General features: G+C 42.1%; 1 protein-coding gene across 2 annotated transcripts in view; it reads right to left on the bottom strand.

Annotated features, from left to right (window-relative positions):
• Positions 1-16,167, bottom strand: part of Cltc (clathrin heavy chain) — a 63,312-nt gene extending 47,145 nt beyond the window's left edge. For both annotated transcript variants that reach the window (XM_059271431.1, XM_059271430.1), the window contains exon 1: positions 15,872-16,167. In XM_059271431.1, coding sequence (XP_059127414.1) covers positions 15,872-15,913 — 42 coding nt within the window. In that variant the 5' untranslated portion in view covers positions 15,914-16,167. The remainder of the gene's footprint in view (positions 1-15,871) is intronic.
• Between the last annotated feature and the right edge of the window lie 1,820 nt (positions 16,168-17,987).

Consider the following 17,987-nt stretch of genomic DNA (forward strand, 5'->3'; position numbering starts at 1 on the left):
AGCAATTAGGGATATTTTTCCATAATACAATTAAGAATACAATTCCATTCTTGTTTTTTCAAACAAAAATTAATAGTACAATGAACAAAAACATACTAATTATCAACCACATCTTCCCGAGAAACACATGATTTTTGTACCCCCTAATTTGGTTTCCAGGCTAGACTTTGGTTTGCCAAGTGGCATTACTTTAGGACCCAAGTTTGAACTTAGCTTACAAAACAAACAGATATACTGGTTATCAACCAACTCAAAACTTCTGAGTACTCTGGAATTCCCCAGTTATAAACAATATGTAAACCTTCCCTTTATGCATGAGCCGGATATGGTGGTACACACCTTTACCCAGCACTGAGGAGGCAAAGGCAGATGGATCTCTGAGAGGCCAGCCTGGTCTACAGAGCAAATTCCAGGATAGCCAGGGCTACACAGAGAAACCCTGTCTTGGAGAAGGGGAAAAAAAAAAGCATCTCTTTGCTTCAATTTGGATCAAATGGGGAGAGGGGGGCATTTCAGTCTAAGACTCTGTAGTAGAAAGATAATAATTCAAATTTTCCATACTCTATAGAGAGCAGACATTTCCTTAATTCAAGACAATTACAGTAAATTTTATGATTATCAAGTAGCACCTAAAATTAACTGCTTTCTAGGTTCCTCATAAAGAGCCCAAATCCTAGTTTTTCCACTGAAACAATCATTCACAAGTTAGTATCTGTGCACTGTTCCTTCATTTCAAACATTTGGAACAACAATATTTTCAGAGTTGTGAGGACTTCATGTTCCACAATGCCCAGCACCATCAGGCCCTCAGGAGACAAACCAGTAACTACAACCCAGAGGACTGTGGGCCCAGCTCATGGCAACTGTCTTTCATTGCACTTCACTATCTGCGTTGTTCAGCTGTCCATAGGTGTGGGTGTGAATCTCATTTCACCACACTGATAACAGCTAATAGGCTCTCGGGATCTTCCTCAAGACCCTGAAATTTTCTTCCCCGCCCCCCCCCCCCCATTTTTAAGACAATCTTACTATGTACCCCTAGTTGTACTACAATATATTGTATACTCCAGGTTGGCCTTGAATGGACAGTGAGGGACATTGATCCTTCTACTTCCTGAGAGCAGATAGATGTCAAGCATGGGTTCCCAAGTCTTTTTTTCTTTCTTTTTGAGAAGGAAACTATACTTGTGATTCTGCTATTTTGCTTATTAAATTTCAAAGAACACAATCTTCAAAGCCTTGCCACATATTCCTGCTAAGTAACCCTATTTAACTTTTCAATAGCATACAGAACAGCACTGCTAAAGTCTTCTATCAAAACTAATAAATGTCTCCAATACCTGTGCTGGAAGTGGAAGCTAGCAAAGCTAATGTCATTCAAGTAGACAATTACAGTACGTTTCACAATTGGATTATGAAGTTCAAGTGGCATCTAAAATTAATTGCTGGAATCCTCATAAAGAGCCCAAATGTCTGGTTATAGCCCTAGTTTTTCCACTAAAATAACCATGGACAAGTTAATATCTCTGTATTGTTTCTTCTCAAACATTTGAAATGACAGTACCTATTCTGAGTTGTGAGGATTTAATGTGAAATGCTAAAACTAGCATGAGGTTAGTTTCAAAGTTTCTTTCATCCCTAAAACACTCAAGACTAAGAAGGGCAAGTGGAAAGTAGCGACTCCATTTTTCTTGCTGATAGACAAGAGTTGACTGAAGCCACCTGGTCCAAAGTCTAGCTGCTAAAAACCAATCGTTGCTAGTTTTCCTGATCTGCCCATGCCCCACAATTACAGGCTACCTTAGAAAATTGAACTTAAGCCTCCACAAATAAAACAGCTTCTTTAAAAATCTACCATTGAGCTTTTTCTTTTTCCTTATGTGTGTGAATGTTTTGCTTGCATGTATGTCTGTGCCCCAAGTACATGCCTGGTACCTATGGAAATCAGAAGAGGGCAAAGGCATCAGATACCCTGGAACTGGAGCTATGGATGGTCATGAGCTACCATGTGGGTGCTGGGAACTGAACCCAACTCCTCTGCAAGAGCAACAAGTGCTCGTACTGCTGAGTCATCTCTCCACTCCCCTCAATCATTGATCTTTAAAATACCTTTCTAAAATTAGTCTAGAACCTTCTTACACAGAGACCCCTAAATAAATCTTCAAGATAATTGTAGATGAAAAGATAAAAGTTAACATTAAAAAACAAAAGCAAAAAACAAAACCAAAGAACCTGTTAAGGAGGAAAAGCTGAGATGGCTCAGTGGTTAGGAGTACTGGTTGTTCTTCTAGAGTACCTGGGTTCAATTCCCAGGACCTACATGGTACTCCAGTTCCAGGGGATCCAACATCCTCTCCTGGTCTCCAATAGGCACCAGAGGAGCAACTAATGCTCAGTCCTGTGTGAAGGCACAACACCCATGCACATTAAAGGGAGGAGACTGTCATGTCTCAATTTCTTTTTTTTTCTTTTCTTTTTAAATGATTTATTTATTTTTATTTTGTGTGCATTGGTGTTTTGCCTATATTTATGTCCGTATGAGGGTGTCAGATCCCCTGGAATTGGAGTTACAGACATTTGTAAGTTGTCATGTTGGTCCCCTGGAAGAGTAGCTAATGTTCTCAATTGCTGAGCCATCTCTCCAGCCCCTATTTCTTAATTTCTTACAGAAGAAAGCTAACTAAAAAGTGGCAAAAAGGTTGGGGGTTGGTGGTGGCACACGCCTTTAATCCTAGCACTCGAGAGGCAGAGCCAGGCAGATATCTGTGAGTTCGAGGCCAGCCTGGTCTACAGAGAGAGATCCAGGACAGGCACCAAAACTACACAGAGAAACCCTGTCTCAAAACAACAACAACAACAAAGGACCACATAAACCATAAACATACACAATATATACATGCAAAACAAAATGCCAGCAGAAAGCACACAACCAAACAAAACCATACTACTGTCAAATAGTAAAAGACAATTCCCCCACTAATATAAGGGCTCAATCTCTGACATCACTTGCAACTGTATCTGTGCCTATTGAATAGTAGGTTTGCTCTGCTTCATCCATCCAGCAGTTCTTACATCTGATCAGACAGGAAGAAATTAATCACAAATCATCTTCTGTACAAGTAAGTACACCCAAGCAAGATGCATCCCACTAAATGCCTAGTAAACTTGGAGCAGAGCTCCTTAGCAGCTACATCAGCTGAAAACTAAAATACATGAAAGCTTGTGTTTCTGACAGCATTACTTAGGACTTATGTTTCACAATTAGTGCTTGGCACCACACTTTTCAGATCCTTCTTCCTTATTTCATTTGAACAGTGACAACGTCAGCAAGTATGCATGAGCTACTGCATTTCAGACAAAGCTATGTTCTCAATGCTCTATGTACACTTCTGTTAACTCTTTTAGCATAAAAGGACTTACTAAGCACAGCCACCAATTTAAAAGGTCAAAAGTTTTAGATACCTATAGCTATTCTATAGTCATTATTCCACCAATACCTCCCCAGTACAGGTATTTTTAAGTATGGGTTTCGATATTTGGTTAACTTCCTACCTAATCTAAGTATTTCATTTAGCCTAATTTCTTCTGCAAACACCAAGCATCCTCTACCTTCCACCACTACTAAACACAGAAAAAATGCTGAGCTGTCACTTCGCTGGGACCTTCCTGGAAACTAGAAAGAATGCAAAAACTGCAGTTGCTGTAGTCTGCAGGAAATAAAGAATGCTGAGAATGCAGCATTCCTTGGTTTATTCCATCAACAGGATACCAGCCATTGTTTTTGTTGGCTCCACAAATTTCAAGCAACAAACAAAACACTTTTAACCTTTGCTGATCCCACACTTAAAACATACAGGTTTATTTCTACTCCGGGTGAGTCTTTGAAGGAACCACTATTTCTTGGGAGAAATTCTGACTCTTGGCAAAAACTACAAATTGAATGCAATACAAGCAAAGAACCACAGCCAGAGACAAGGACTAGAAGACAGTTTAGCTTGATAGTACTGGAGTCTCTTAAAGACCTAAGGAATAGTTCCTAACCTAGTACTGACTGGGGATTTTGTTTGCTTGTTTTGTTTTTGTTTTTTGAGACATGGTTTCTCTGTATAGCCCTGGCTGTCCTGGAACTCACTCCATAGACCAGGCTGGCCTCAAACTCACAGCAATCCGCCTGGCTCTGCCTCTCGAGTGCTGGGATTAAAGGGGTGCACCACCACTGCCTGGCTAAAACCATTTTTCTATGTCATAACTCCATGACTTTTTAGCCAGAGCATCAGGTTGTATTCAGTCCAACCCCAACAGTACGCTGCTGCACATACTGATTTGAATTTTCTACAATATGCTGACAGATCAGATCTGTTAAGAAATTAGATATCAAGCTGCACTACTCATTTTCTGCTTGGATTACTAATTTATAGCATGATCAATTTACCAGTTGCTAGAATTTACAAAACCAGACCATTTTATTTTACAAATTACTGACATATTTCCTTGTGGCACAAATGCCACAAATCTGAAGCTCACATGAATGAATGAAATTGCATTCAACATGAAGAATTAGTTACTGGCTATATCAAAACAACTTAATATTAGCATATCAGGCAGTCCAAACAAGATTGCAATCACTAAATAGTTTATTTGTCTTCATTTAACACCAATTGAGCACCTATTATTTGGAAACTTGATTTCTGTCTTTCCTTCTAAGGATCTTAATTTGTAGTTTAGCCTGGCCTACAACTTGAGACCCTTCTGCCTCAACCTCCCAAGTACTGGAATTACAAGCATATGTCCCCATGTCCGTTTTCTTTTTTTGTTTTAAATTATTTATTTTTATGTACAAGTACTCTGTTTGCATGTATGCCTGCATTACAGAAAAGGGCATCAGATTCCATCATAGACAGCTGTGAGGCACCATGTGGTTGCTGGGAATTGAACTCAGACCTCTGGAAGAATAGCTAGTACTTTTAACCAATGAGCCATTTCTCCAGCCATGTGCCCCCCATCCCCATTTTCAATCCAGTATTTTAAGTATAATTTTTGTATCAAACTTCTACTTTAATTAAACTGTAATTTTATCACTAATTATTACTGAGGAAATTGAAGTGGGAAAAGCAGATTTTTAGGCTTTTAGAGACTTGTATTTAAATTGTAGATAATGTTTTCCAAAAAGGGAAAAAAAGCCATCTTAGTAATGTACAGTCACTGAAACAGGTTAAAAAAATGAAGAATCCTGGGTGTGGTGGTGCACACCTTTACTCCTAGCACTTGGGAGGCAGAGGCAGGTGGATCTCTTGAGTTTGAGGCCAGAGTGGTTTACACAGCAAGTTTCAGGCCAGTTAGACAGTGGGACCCTGTCTCAAAAAGAAAAGGTATCTTGTTTTTGTTTGGTCAAAGAGAAGGGATATCCTTAACGCTGAGAATAAGTTCTAGTTTATTAAACTAATCTTGCTTCCTTCATATAAGCAAAGCTTGTTTCCACAATCTAAAAATACCTTTTATTCCATTTCTTTTGTTCACTTCAGCTCCTAAATATGTAGCCTGTTCTAGGCTAGGCATGGTGGTACATGCCTGTAATCCCAGCACTCAAGAGGCTAAGTTAGTAGAGGCCGGTCACACAGCAAAGTCCTGTCCTGCCTTCCCCCGCCTATACACACAGCAGAAACAAGACAAAACGTAATGAATGATCCCATTTATGTAAAACAGCCACAAAACTAAGTCCTTAGAGACAGAAGCAGGTTACCAGTTGCCAAGGGATTGTTCAATGGGTAGAATTTCCATCTCAAGCAATGAAAAATGTGTTGAAAATATACACCTAAGTGATGTCACATTTAAACATTAAGTCATTCAATTTTCATTTGCTTAATTATCTATTTAGAAATAAAGTCTTCCTATAAAGTCTTGGCTGACCTCACACTTAAATCCTCCTGCCTCAGCACCCGCAGAGCTGAGATTACAGGTGAGTGCTGGGTTTCCAAGACTGTGCCACAAACAGGGCATAGAATGCTGTTTACATTCATGTTCATGTAAAACAGTTAATTTAAGTTTTGTGAATTTTATCAAAAAAAAAAGCTTGAAAAGGCCAGGGGGTTAGCTCAGAAATAAGAGATTATACTTAGCAGGGGCAAGGCCCTGGGTTTTATTACCAGTGAGTGAGCACATATACATACTCGCATTCACTCGCAAAAGCTTTTAGCCCCTTTGAAAGTATAAACTCAGATTAGGTGGACTTAAATAATTCAGTCATTTGACTTCTTTATATATAGGAAAAGGAGACCTGTGATGGAGAAATGGTGCAGAGGACGAGCACTTCTTGCTCCTCCAGGAGACCAGAGTTCAATTCCCAGCAGCTATGTGGGTGGCTCACAAGTGCCTCTACAGGGCCTCTTTTGGCCTCCATGTGTACCCACAACCAACCCACCCCCATTTATAAAAATAAAAAAAAAAATTTAAAAAGGAGTAACTTGAAAAATATTTTCACACATCACAATGTAGAAACTTTAACTCTTTGTTATGTTTTGAATGTATGCCCCCACAAAGTTCATGTTTGGGCAACCCCAAATCATATGTAAATCATATGGTTGTATGGTGGGCCTTTGGGAGTATTATGGTTTGAATATGCAATGTCTCCTACAGGCTCACATGTTGGCTTATTTGGTCCTCAGCTACCTTCATGTTAGAATTCTGGAGACTTGAGGGGGACACCATCTGCTTCTAGCAGTCATGACATGAAGAACCCCCTCAACCATGAGGAGGAGATACCCACTGCCATGATTTTCTGCCCAAGTATGTGTAACCAAACAACCACAGACTGAACCCCCCACCCCCCAAAACCCATTTCCTTCTTCAGGTCATGTTCACAGATATCTTGGTCACAGCTACACAAAAAAATAAGACAGACGGCAACAAAGATTTGATGAGCTGACAATGCTCTATATGAGCCAAGTCCAAGCCAACTTGGTCTCCTCTTGCCATGTGATGCCTTCTCCAGATGCTGTAACCAGGCCCTCACCAAAGGCAAAGCAATGTTCCTGCACTTGTCACCTCCCAGAACCATAAGTCAAATAAATGTCTAGTCTTTATAAATTACACGATCTCATGTATTCTGTACTAGCAACAAAAATCAACAAATACTATTTTCATAAGCATTTTTTAATACCAGTGCCTTTTTTCGTACCAGAAAAATCATCTCTACGCCAAAATGCTTTTTAAAAATCCATTATGGTAGCACTAGAGAGATGGCTCAGCGGTTAAGAGCACTGGCTGCTCTTCCAGAGGACCCAGGTTTGACTCCCAGCATTCGTATGGTGGTTCACAATCATCTTTAACTCTAGTTCCTGGGAATCCAACACCCTCTTCATCTCCTGTGTAGGCACTGCACGAATGTGGTGCAGATACTCATACAGGCAAAACACTCGTATACTATAAATTTTAATTAAGGTACAACCACGAAACTTTTAGACATGCTTCAAATTTCATGTGCATAGCAGGGAATTTCTTCCCATTTGCCTTAGGATATAAATTATCAGGGAATAGTTAAGAAATTTGCGACATCCAAGAGTTCCAATTGTGAGGCCACATGAAGAAGAAATTGTAAGATATATAAAGTAGCCTTATACAAATACATACAGGTGATTTCAGGCACATGGTAGTTTTGTCAAATAACATTTTAGTGTTCAAGTAAGTAACTGTGAGAAGCTTAATAACATGCAGACTTTTGTTTTTCCAAACAGGGTCTTGCTATATAATCATGGCTGGCTTGGTACTCAATATTCAGGGCAAGCTGGTCTCAACTTGGAACACTCCTCTTGCTACCTTGTCAGGCTCAGCAACACTTTTACTGTAAACTAACTACTGTCTACAACTGTGTGTGTGAGATGAGTGTGTGCCTGTGTGCCCTGACACATGTATGGAAGTCAGAGGACAACTCTGTGGAGCTGGTTCTCCCCTTCCACTGTGAGTTCCAGGGACTAAAGAGTCATCCGATTTCCACAGCAAGCACTTTTTTCTTGTTGAGCCAACTGGCAGGACCTCAGTAAGACTCTTAGTAAAAAAAATTCTTTGCTGAAAGATGTTTTATGGTTAAAAAGCAAGGGTGGTAGTGGTGCACACCTTTAATCCCAACACTCAGGAAGCAGAAGCAGGCAGATCTCTGTGAGTTAGAGGACAAGGACAACCAAGGCTACACAGAGAAACCCTGTCTCAAACCCCACCCTACTCCACCCCCCTAAAAAAAAATCAATCACAAATCCATCTTGTCCACAGTTCAATATTCCCAAATATAGATTACTGCAGAGTGGAGAAAGAGATGGGTTTTATAAACCATGTACCCCTTACAGGTTTCTTTTCACCTGATTAACCATCCTCAAATTAAGGTGCATTCAAAGTTCTAAGCCTATACATTTATAAAGTCTACAGGTTGAGCATGTGTAGTCTTTGGTGGATTCTCAGATGAGCCAGCTGGTCAGAAATAAATAAATGAAAGCAACTGTTAACTCCCACTTTTCATCTACTATAATTCCCCATTTCAATAGATAAAGATCATCAAAACACTGTTATCTCTAAGCCCCTTTGGTGTGCGTCACCATAGGGTTCTTCCCTTTCCTACTCCAGAAATAGTCTAGGTATAGAAAATGGAAAACAATCTGGCAGAACTCCAAGATCTTGGCTTCAATAACTGGGCAGACTGTAGTTTTCTTCTTCAACATGCCGTACATGTGTACCTTGAGTAGATAAAAGGACACTTCTCGAAGGCAGTTGAGAAGGATCAATAAGGTCTAAGTATTATGCCATACACCCAACCTGTACTACAGTATAACTTCACAGTTGCCGAGAAGTATACTAATAAATGAGGAAGTTGGGATGAGCTAAAATCCTGACATAATCAAATAAAACCCAGACCAGCATTTTCCAGAACTGTACACTGCAGTTTAAAGTTTCACAGTATGATGAAATGTGGTTTTAATGAGTTTGGTTCCTATTCTTGCAGAAATAACTGGAAAAGAAAGCCTACTTTCCCTAACTTAAAAGCAAACAAACAAACAAAAACTATTTCCCTATTAAGTCTGAAAAGGAAGAATACAGCTGTCAGTTCTGCCTCCAAAGCACAACCCTACAGATCTGCATCCATTCTCCATCCTACCGCATGCTACTCAAGCTGAGCGAGCATATTCTACTCTTCCCTCCCTCCCTGATCCTCAAGTACAATGTCTCCCAATTCAAGTTTTACATTGGTATAAACCCAAAATCATGACCATACAGTGAAACAGACAACAGTGGCTTCAGAATGGAACACACTCACTCTTATCATTAAGGAAAAGGCAATAGGAAAGTCCCAAAACTTCTACCTTATGAGAGAGATGCAGATAATCCTGGTAACAAGTTAACTTAATCCTAATCTTTTTTGGGTATTTTATCTGAGCACTCAGAGAAAATCCCCTTTAAAAGTATCATCTAAATAATTAAGACAAAGAGAAAATAAATGATTGCTCATATAAAAGCTATTATGCCACCAGACACAGTGGCACATGCCTGTAACTCTAGCCTTTGGGAGGCTAAGGCAGGAGGATGAAGAAGTCAAGGCACTTAGTCTACATACATAGGAAGACGCTATCTTCAAAACAAAACCACCTAAATAAACTAAAACTGCTGGGGCTGGAGAGATGGCTCAGTAGTTAAGAACAAACACTAGCTACTCTTCTAGATGACCTGGGTTCAATTCCCAGCATCCAAAAGATGACTTCCAATTGTCTGTACTTTAGATTCAGGAAATCCAACGCCCTCTTCTGGCCTCTGTGGGCACTGCACACATGTGGTACATGCACCTACACAGACAAAACACTTAAATGCATGAAAAGAAACAACACTACTAAATGGATGAACTAAAGAACACCTCAGTACAGAACAAGCAATAGTGACTTTTTTTTAATTTTATTATAATGTGTGTGCATGCACATACATGCCACGGTATGTACACAGAGGTCAAAGGACAACTTTGTGCATTCAGTGAGATGTAGAGTTAGTTTGTGAAGTCAGTGCAGCAGGTTCAAATGATTGAACTCAGGTGGCTAGGCTTACGCAACAAAGTGCCTTTACCAGCTGAGCCATCTCACTAACCTAATTGTGATATACTTTGCAGTTCAAACTATATAGACTAGCTGGGCGGTGGTGGCGCATGCCTTTAATCCCAGCACTCAAGAGGCAGAGGCAAGTGGATGTCTGTGAGTTCAAGGCCAGCCTGGTCTACAGAGTTCCAGGACAAGCTCCAAAGCTACACAGAAAAACTGTCTCAAAAAAACAAAACACAAAAACCTATATAGACTATTCATTGAAGAAAGCACCTGGCCAAACTGAAAATATAAATACTAAAATCTAATTACTAACTGTGTGGTCCGATAAGTTTACTGCTATAACTTCAGCTTTCCCATCTATAAAGGAAGGGTAATCCCAACTATCTAGGGGTTGAACATAAAATATTTAGCAGGTTTTCACTAAGTACATAGTAGGTATTTAAGTAGCTGTAAAAATGGAGTTTGATTTTTGTAGCTTAAATTTGAGGGCAATTATCCAAGCTTTTGGCCATCCCTACAAATTAATAACATTAACTAGAGTTGATGGTAGACACCTAGAAGTATGATTGCCACTGGCTTACAAGATAAGCTGATTTCATGTAGTGTTAGCATGGCACATATGTAAAATGAATTCATTCTAGTATAAAGGACTATCAACTATGAATATATTTCCCACCTCAGTGAGTATATTCACTTGACCAACACCACCTTAAAGAATGTAGAAATAGGAGGACCATGAGCTTGAGACCACCCTTCTTGACTACACAGCTAAGAGACACCCTAACCTAAAAAAAACCCAACAAACAAAAAAGGAATAAAAAAACAAAAACAGTAGAATGTAGTGGGACACAGACTCACAGACTGCTACCACTCTGAATGCAGGACTATAGCAACTTCCAGGCTAGCCTGGTCTACACAGTGAGACACTGCCTCAAAAAAAAAAATCATAGATTTGGAAGGAGACACAACTTCAGAACACTAATTTTTAAAACCATTGTTGTATTAAATCCTATATATCAAATGTTCAGATATATAAAAGATCTACAAAGAGACAACACCTATGGTTACAAACAAGAAAAGAATCCAAGATGCAATCTGTATTATTCATATAGATGGCCATAAGTAACACCTCACACTGAGCTCTTAAAACTTGGATACTGTGTCTCATTTTACAGTAGTTCAAATCAAATAACTAGTAGTTGATGACTGAGTCAACTATTAGAAAATCAAGTCAGCTGGACATGGTGGCCCACGCCTTTGGAATCCCAGCACTAGGGAAGCAGAGGCAGATGGATTTGAATTTGAGGCCAGCCTGGTCTACATGAGTTCTAGGCCACTTAGGGATGCATAGTCTCAAAAAATAAAAATAAAAAATAAACCAAGATAAATCAAAACAGAAAAAAGTAAATAATCTAGTGTGCAACTCTGGTGTCCTTACAATAAAGCATATAATCTCTAAATACATATCAAGTACTTCCAATGAAGAAAAGGTCTAGACCCAGATGTCTGGGTGCAAAAATGTCCATTTTGAATAAATTTTTTTTTTTTTTTGGTTTTTTTGAGACAAGGTTTCAACTGTGTAGTTTTGGTGCCTGTCCTGGATCTCGCTCTGTAGACCATGCTGGCCTCAAACTCACAGAGATCCACCTGCCTCTGCCTCCGGAGTGTTAGGATTAAAGGTGTGCACCACCACCGCCCTGACATTATGAATAAAATTTTAAAGTAAACCAAAATGTTCAAAACTTGTAAAATATCTTGATCACAAATTTTACACTGATTACATGATAAACAGTGTAATGAGTTAAATCAAAGATAAATTCCACCTCTATTTTTAGCAAAATCAGTGGCTCCCATTTTTCTGTTCTCCATTTTTCTGTCTGTCAGTACCTGTTCCACCACCCCCCAAGCCCTCCTTTGTTCACCCTATCACACCACTAATCATACTTTAAACAGGTAAGGACAAAGTCCAACAGGAAACAAAAGCAGTAGGAAGTCTATGTGGCTTCTTCCTCTCTCTCTTTTTACAAATTAGATTTATTTATTTTATGCACATGAGCATTTTGCCTATATATACATATGTGCACCACGTGTGCCTAGTGTCCTCAGAGGTCAGAAGAGCCCCTGGAACTGGAGTTACAGATGATTGTGAGTTGTCATCCTCTGCTGAGAAAGTAATCCTCACCCTCAAGCACAGAGGCATCTCAGACCATGTGGCATCTCTCAAATGCAATCACTGCAGCAGTGCATGGTGGCAGGCTTAGAGTCCCTGCACTGGGGAGGCTGAGAAGCAAGAGGATTTTTGAGTCTGAAAACACCCTGAGCAACATTAGCAAGATACTGTCTCAAAAACAGATGATTTATGGCCAGGTGTGGTGGTTAACCCCAGCACTCTGGAGCCAGAGACAAGCAGTTTTCCCAGAGTTCAAGGCCAGCCTGGTCTACACAGTGAGTTCCAGACCAGACAGGGCTACACAGTAAGACCCTGCTTCAAAAGAAGAAGGGAGGAAGAGAAGAAAGGAGGGCAAGAAGAACAATTTATTCCATTCTTTAAAATACTGTTTTGAAACTCCTAGATGGAGATCCCATTCTGACTATGGTCCCTGAGCACTACTTCAGTCTCACTTTCTTCATTGTGAATGAGAGGACCAAGGATCGAGTGAATACAGTCGGAATCTGCTCTTCTCTGCATTCTCTACCTCATTCCTCATCACCAGGTCCCTGAAGATACACATACCAGTTACGTCCAGAAAGATTTGCTCCAACGGCAAACTACCAAGTTCCTAAGACTACAGATTTCACAACATTAAAATGAAAACTATAGTTTTACATTCCTTCAAGTGTTCCCCAATCAGAGCACAAGTTTTTTCAGTAAAATTAACCAGCTCCTTAAAGCTGAGTAAATTAACATTTAAAAAAATTCTGAAAAAAAACCAAAAAACAAAAAACAACTGTCTTCAGTTTAGAAACTCTTTCCCTGTTAGACTAAAGCGTAACTCCAGGTGAGGTGCTCTTCTAGTCTACCTAAGCATGTATTACCTCCCAGGAAAACCAAAACCTTAGCAGGAATCAACTATTCAACTCAGCAACATACTGCATGCCTGCATTTCTGGAGCAAAGGGAGAAGAACAGGGTGGGGAGATTTGTAAAGGAAAACTAAAAGTACCAGAGTGTTCAACAGAATGTGCCAATCGCCAAGATGCTTAATATGCCAAGAATTGAGAATTTCAGGCAGTGGAGTTTTGCTGTAGTTTTGTTTGTTGAGACAGGGTTTTGCTGGCTGGCACCGAACTTACTGAGTTCTGCAGCCTAGCATTTCTTCAGAATCTGCAACTCTGACAAAAACTCCTTCATCACATAAAACATTAACATTCATGTGATGCGATTGATATTCCAAGCCTTGATGACAGATCTTCATGAAAACAGCAATTTTTATTTGCAACATTCTTACAAAAAAGTTTAAAATAAACTTAGAGTTTGCTGTTAAGTTTCACAAGTTAACTCTACACTCTCTAGTTCCTCATTTCCAGTTCTTCTCCTATGTGTTTTAGAAAACTGTTTTCTACTAAGCACAATGCTATAGAGGCTTGGAGATCAAAGACCTCAGATGACAACTGAAATATTCCTTCCAATGATGTGCTCAAAGAGAGTGGATAAAAACCTGAGGTCAGGAGATACATTGTCTAGAAGAGGTGACTGGGGCTTTTTGTGCAACTGATCACTATCTACTGGAATGGAATCCTACCAGCCCAGCATAAGCTTCAAGTGTAACATGGTCCTACAAAAAATAAATGGCAGACATCTTCAAGAATACTTGTAAAGCAATTTTGTATATATCCAAAATCTTCACATTTGAGAAGGAAACAGTTTCAATTATTTGCAGAAATTGCTACTCACATGCCACACCTGCATTAAATTTATTGTAATTTGGGACAAGTTTGGATTCCAATCTGTAGGACCATTCAACAATTCTTGTCTCTCCCCACCCCTCTCCAAAAAACAAACACAAAACAAAACAAAAAACAGCTGAACTTTGTGACTGTAAGTGTTCCTTTTCTGCATATCCAATCACTCTTAGCTAGCTAGTGTGCAATTCTGTCTCATGTGAGGAATATCGAAAATATATAGTGTTGGGAACCGTACAGCCTCATACTGGACCAGTGGACGAGTACATGAGTGCTTGTTCAGTGGGTCTCCACATGAAGCAAAAGCCCACGGGGACAGTCTCACTGGGCAAGGACCAGTGTATTTAATAGAAATGAAAAACTATAATCACCAATGATCAACAAATAACATTTACCAAGAAGCAAACCATTGTCATGTGAAACGATTAGCAATTGCCTTTGCTTATCTTGTGTAGGTTTATAAACATGTCTGCAGAAAGGTTTTTATTTCTGGTGCTAATGTGGACAAGTCCACTCTCCACTAGGATCCAGGAACAGTGTGAAGGCACGAACTCTTCATATTCGTTGTTAAAAGAGGGAACCCAAACAAGTTTGAATTGAGGACAAAAATTCACTTCTTGATCAGCACTGTCATTTTCAGACCTTTGCAAAACTGTGATCTTAATGCCAAACAGATGGATCATTTGAATTGGACCACTGCACCTTCCTTCTAGAAATTAGCCCCTCAGAAGGTAGAGCTGAAAGCAGGCTTCTTTATGGGGATATTTGGGAGGAAGTAACTTAATATGACTAAATAATGATGTTAAGGGGCCAGGGCAAGTGAACGAGGAAATTCAGCACTTCAGAAGAAGCTTAATTCAGCGAAGCCCTCTAATGGTCACCTGCCTAGGCCAACCACTGGCATGCTGCCATGCTAGACAATGGTGTATTGACTCCAGGATAAGGTTTAGTGGGGGGGAAGGTCGCCCCAACCTACTAAAAAGAAGCCAGTTACAGATCAACTGGTCTGGTACTGACTCAGAGCAGTTATACGCTTACTAACAGGCTCTGATGAATTCCACACAATCCTGTGAGACACACACCTGCCCTAATCCCACAACTACCTGCTAGATTCCAGTGGGCCACAAATAACCTCTAAATAACTCTCCCTACCTTCTAGAATCAAAGGGAGGCTAAGAGCTACACCACCCCACGAAGAAACCAAGAAAGGAAAAATATGCGCGTTCCTTTGGGACCTTGACCCCAGGCACCCTGAGGCTGACACCGCCCCTAGCCGCCCCTCCATCTCTCTTCTTTCTGTTCCTGCAGTGAGTGACCTTCGGCACCTTATAGTCAGGGAAGGCAAGACACAAGCCACTGCTACCCCAACCCCAAGGTGCCTTTCTCAGTCGTGAACTGCAGAGGGAAGATGAGAAAGGTTGCTCCTCCCCAACCCACCCGCCACACAATTTCTGGGTGCAGGCTCGCTGTGGAAACGGGAATAGACCAAGGGAAGGTGACAGCCCCGCATCGGCCCGGGGTTAAAGAGAATTCTCGCTCCGGGAGAAACGTGCGAGAATCTCTCCCCGCTCCCCACCTCCCCAAATGAATGGACTGAGTAAAATGGAAAGGGGGTCTAGTCTAGTATGCGCAGTTCTTGCAATTCAGGAAGCAGATCAAGAGGCCGTCAGACGCAAGGCCTGGCCTCGCCGCCCTTTGCACTCCATTCGTCATTTCCATCTTAGTCTAATATCACTTAACCCTTTAGGCTTTCGAGAGACTGTCCCTTCCTCCATCTACGCCAAATACCGAGCTTTCCCCCCCCCCCACTCCCCTCCCCTCGATTCCTTTCAGGCCGAGCCGCCAGCTTCTTCTTTCCCACGACCCTCGCAAAGGCCCTCAGCAGCCCCGACCCACACACACCTGGAGATGCTCCTGAAAACGAATTGGCAGAATCTGGGCCATGGCGCTGTCGGGGGGTATGGTCTCCTCCTGTCACTGGGGCTACGGGGCAGTGCCTGCCCGGGCTCTCCAAGGGAGAGGAGGAGAAGGGGAAGGGGGGGAGGCTGGGCTCAGCAGGATACTCTCCGGGGACGCAGGAAACTGGCAGGCAGACGAAAGAGCTTGGGTCGGGGGCGGAGGCTCCAGGGGCCGGGAGAGCCGCAATGGCGGAACCGGGAGCAGCGCAGACTCCGGAAACGGCTGAGCCCTGCGGAAGGATCCCGGGGCAGAACTCCGCCCAGCCTGCTCACTCCCTCCGCCTTATGTAGCCTTCCACGAGCGCCGCGCCGCGGGCGGGCGTAGGAATTCAGGGACGCAGTGCGCCGAGCGCCCTTCGCGGCGGACGCGACAGCGGGGAAGCAGGAGAGACCCGGGGACTACTTTTCTTCGACTCATCACTTTCCCCAGGCTCCGGTTTCTCCCTCCTCCCCTCCCCCCACCTTCCTTTTTTTTTTTTTTTTTTTTTTTTTTTTTTTTTTTAACATTTTGCCACATCATGCGACTCGGGGCGACCGACGTCATTTCCGCAGGCGCTGTAGGCCCCACCCACGCACTTCCAGGTGCACGTGATGCGGGTAGGGAAGGGTCGGTTGACGGCTGCCAGAGCGGAGGACGAGGGTTAGGGAATGGCCGCGGCGGCTGCCGGAGAGGAGGTGGCGGGTGGGCCCCCTGCCGGCGCGGCGGCCGGGGCGTGGGGACGGCTAGCGCCTGAGGAGGAGGCCGCGGCGTGGGCGCCGGGGTGACTCAGGAAAACGGCCGCGCCGCAGCGCTCTTCGGGCGGCGCGCCTCCCCCGCCCGGTTTCATGCAGTGGGTGGTTGCTGACACCTCAGGGAGGGGAGGAGGGGGGAGATCAGGCCGGGCTGCAAGCCTCCCTGCCCTGACGCACGCCCTTCTGACGCGGGGAGAACCGGCCGGCTCTCCGAGTTCCTCAGATAGACCGCCTCAGAGGACAGACAGGGAAGGCCATGTGAGAAGTGTCTCGGGCTGGCCCTGGAGAGCGCTCCCGCGGACATGTTAGTGGGTTTAGACCCACCTAGTGTAGAGATCAGCTTGGCCTTGGAGTGTTCCGCAACATCAAATGATGAGGCTTCGAGATTTAGCTCAAGGGCCGGTTTCTTGGAGCGGAGGGATTGACTGTTAGTCATACGTGTCAGGAGGACCACTGCCTGGAGTAGCAGGGTGGGCAATGTAAGCACTTCAGAACCGGAGCACGGTGTCTCCCCACAGCCTTAAGGTAGCTGCAGCATTCATTGGCGATTATAGCCGCCTCCGAGCCCTTGGTGAAGTATAAGATGTAATGGTTCACAATAGCACCAATATAAGGAAGGTTTATAGACTTCAATCCCATGCCTTTCATCTTGGCATTTTTTTTAATTCCCCTGAAAACTCTTGAGAAAATTATTTTCAATGTCCCTTTCATTAACATAAGAACCCACTAGGTATACAATAATTTTGTGTAAGCAGTTTTGCTTGGAGGAATCTGCTTAGTCATTTTACTTGCTTTTAGTGCCCCCCCCCATACTGTCTTGCATACCTAGGCTGAGAGAAGAAACTGGCAGATAAGAGGGCAGTCCGAGATGGTTGTGAAGAAGAGCCTTGCCACCATATTGTAGGATGCTTTGTGTGTGCATAATTTCACTTTATTATGACAAGCACTTGAATGTGCTCTGTACTGCAACGTTTAAATGACCATTTTAATATGAAGCTTTAAGTCCTTTTTTTTGAAGTGGGCAGACTCTAAATTAAAATTCTAAGGGAGTTACTGTTTTATTACAGAAATAGCAGTAGCTTAATCGAATTGCATTTTCAGTCTCAGAATTTGGGATGTAAGAGCTACATCATGAACAGATCACCACAATTTAATTTATTGACAAGTGCCTTGCATTTTCATACAGACGCTGCAATTTTAAGGACATTTAGAATCTCCAGAGCAATTGATTTTACTTACTTGGTGTGAAATAGCCAACCAAAAAGTGCAGAGTCCTGAGACTGCTGTGTCATCACACATAGAAATGTCAAGAATGAATTGTTTTCAGA

The sequence above is a fragment of the Peromyscus eremicus genome, chromosome 8a (genome assembly GCF_949786415.1).
Source record: "Peromyscus eremicus chromosome 8a, PerEre_H2_v1, whole genome shotgun sequence".
Taxonomy (NCBI): Eukaryota; Metazoa; Chordata; class Mammalia; order Rodentia; family Cricetidae; genus Peromyscus; species Peromyscus eremicus.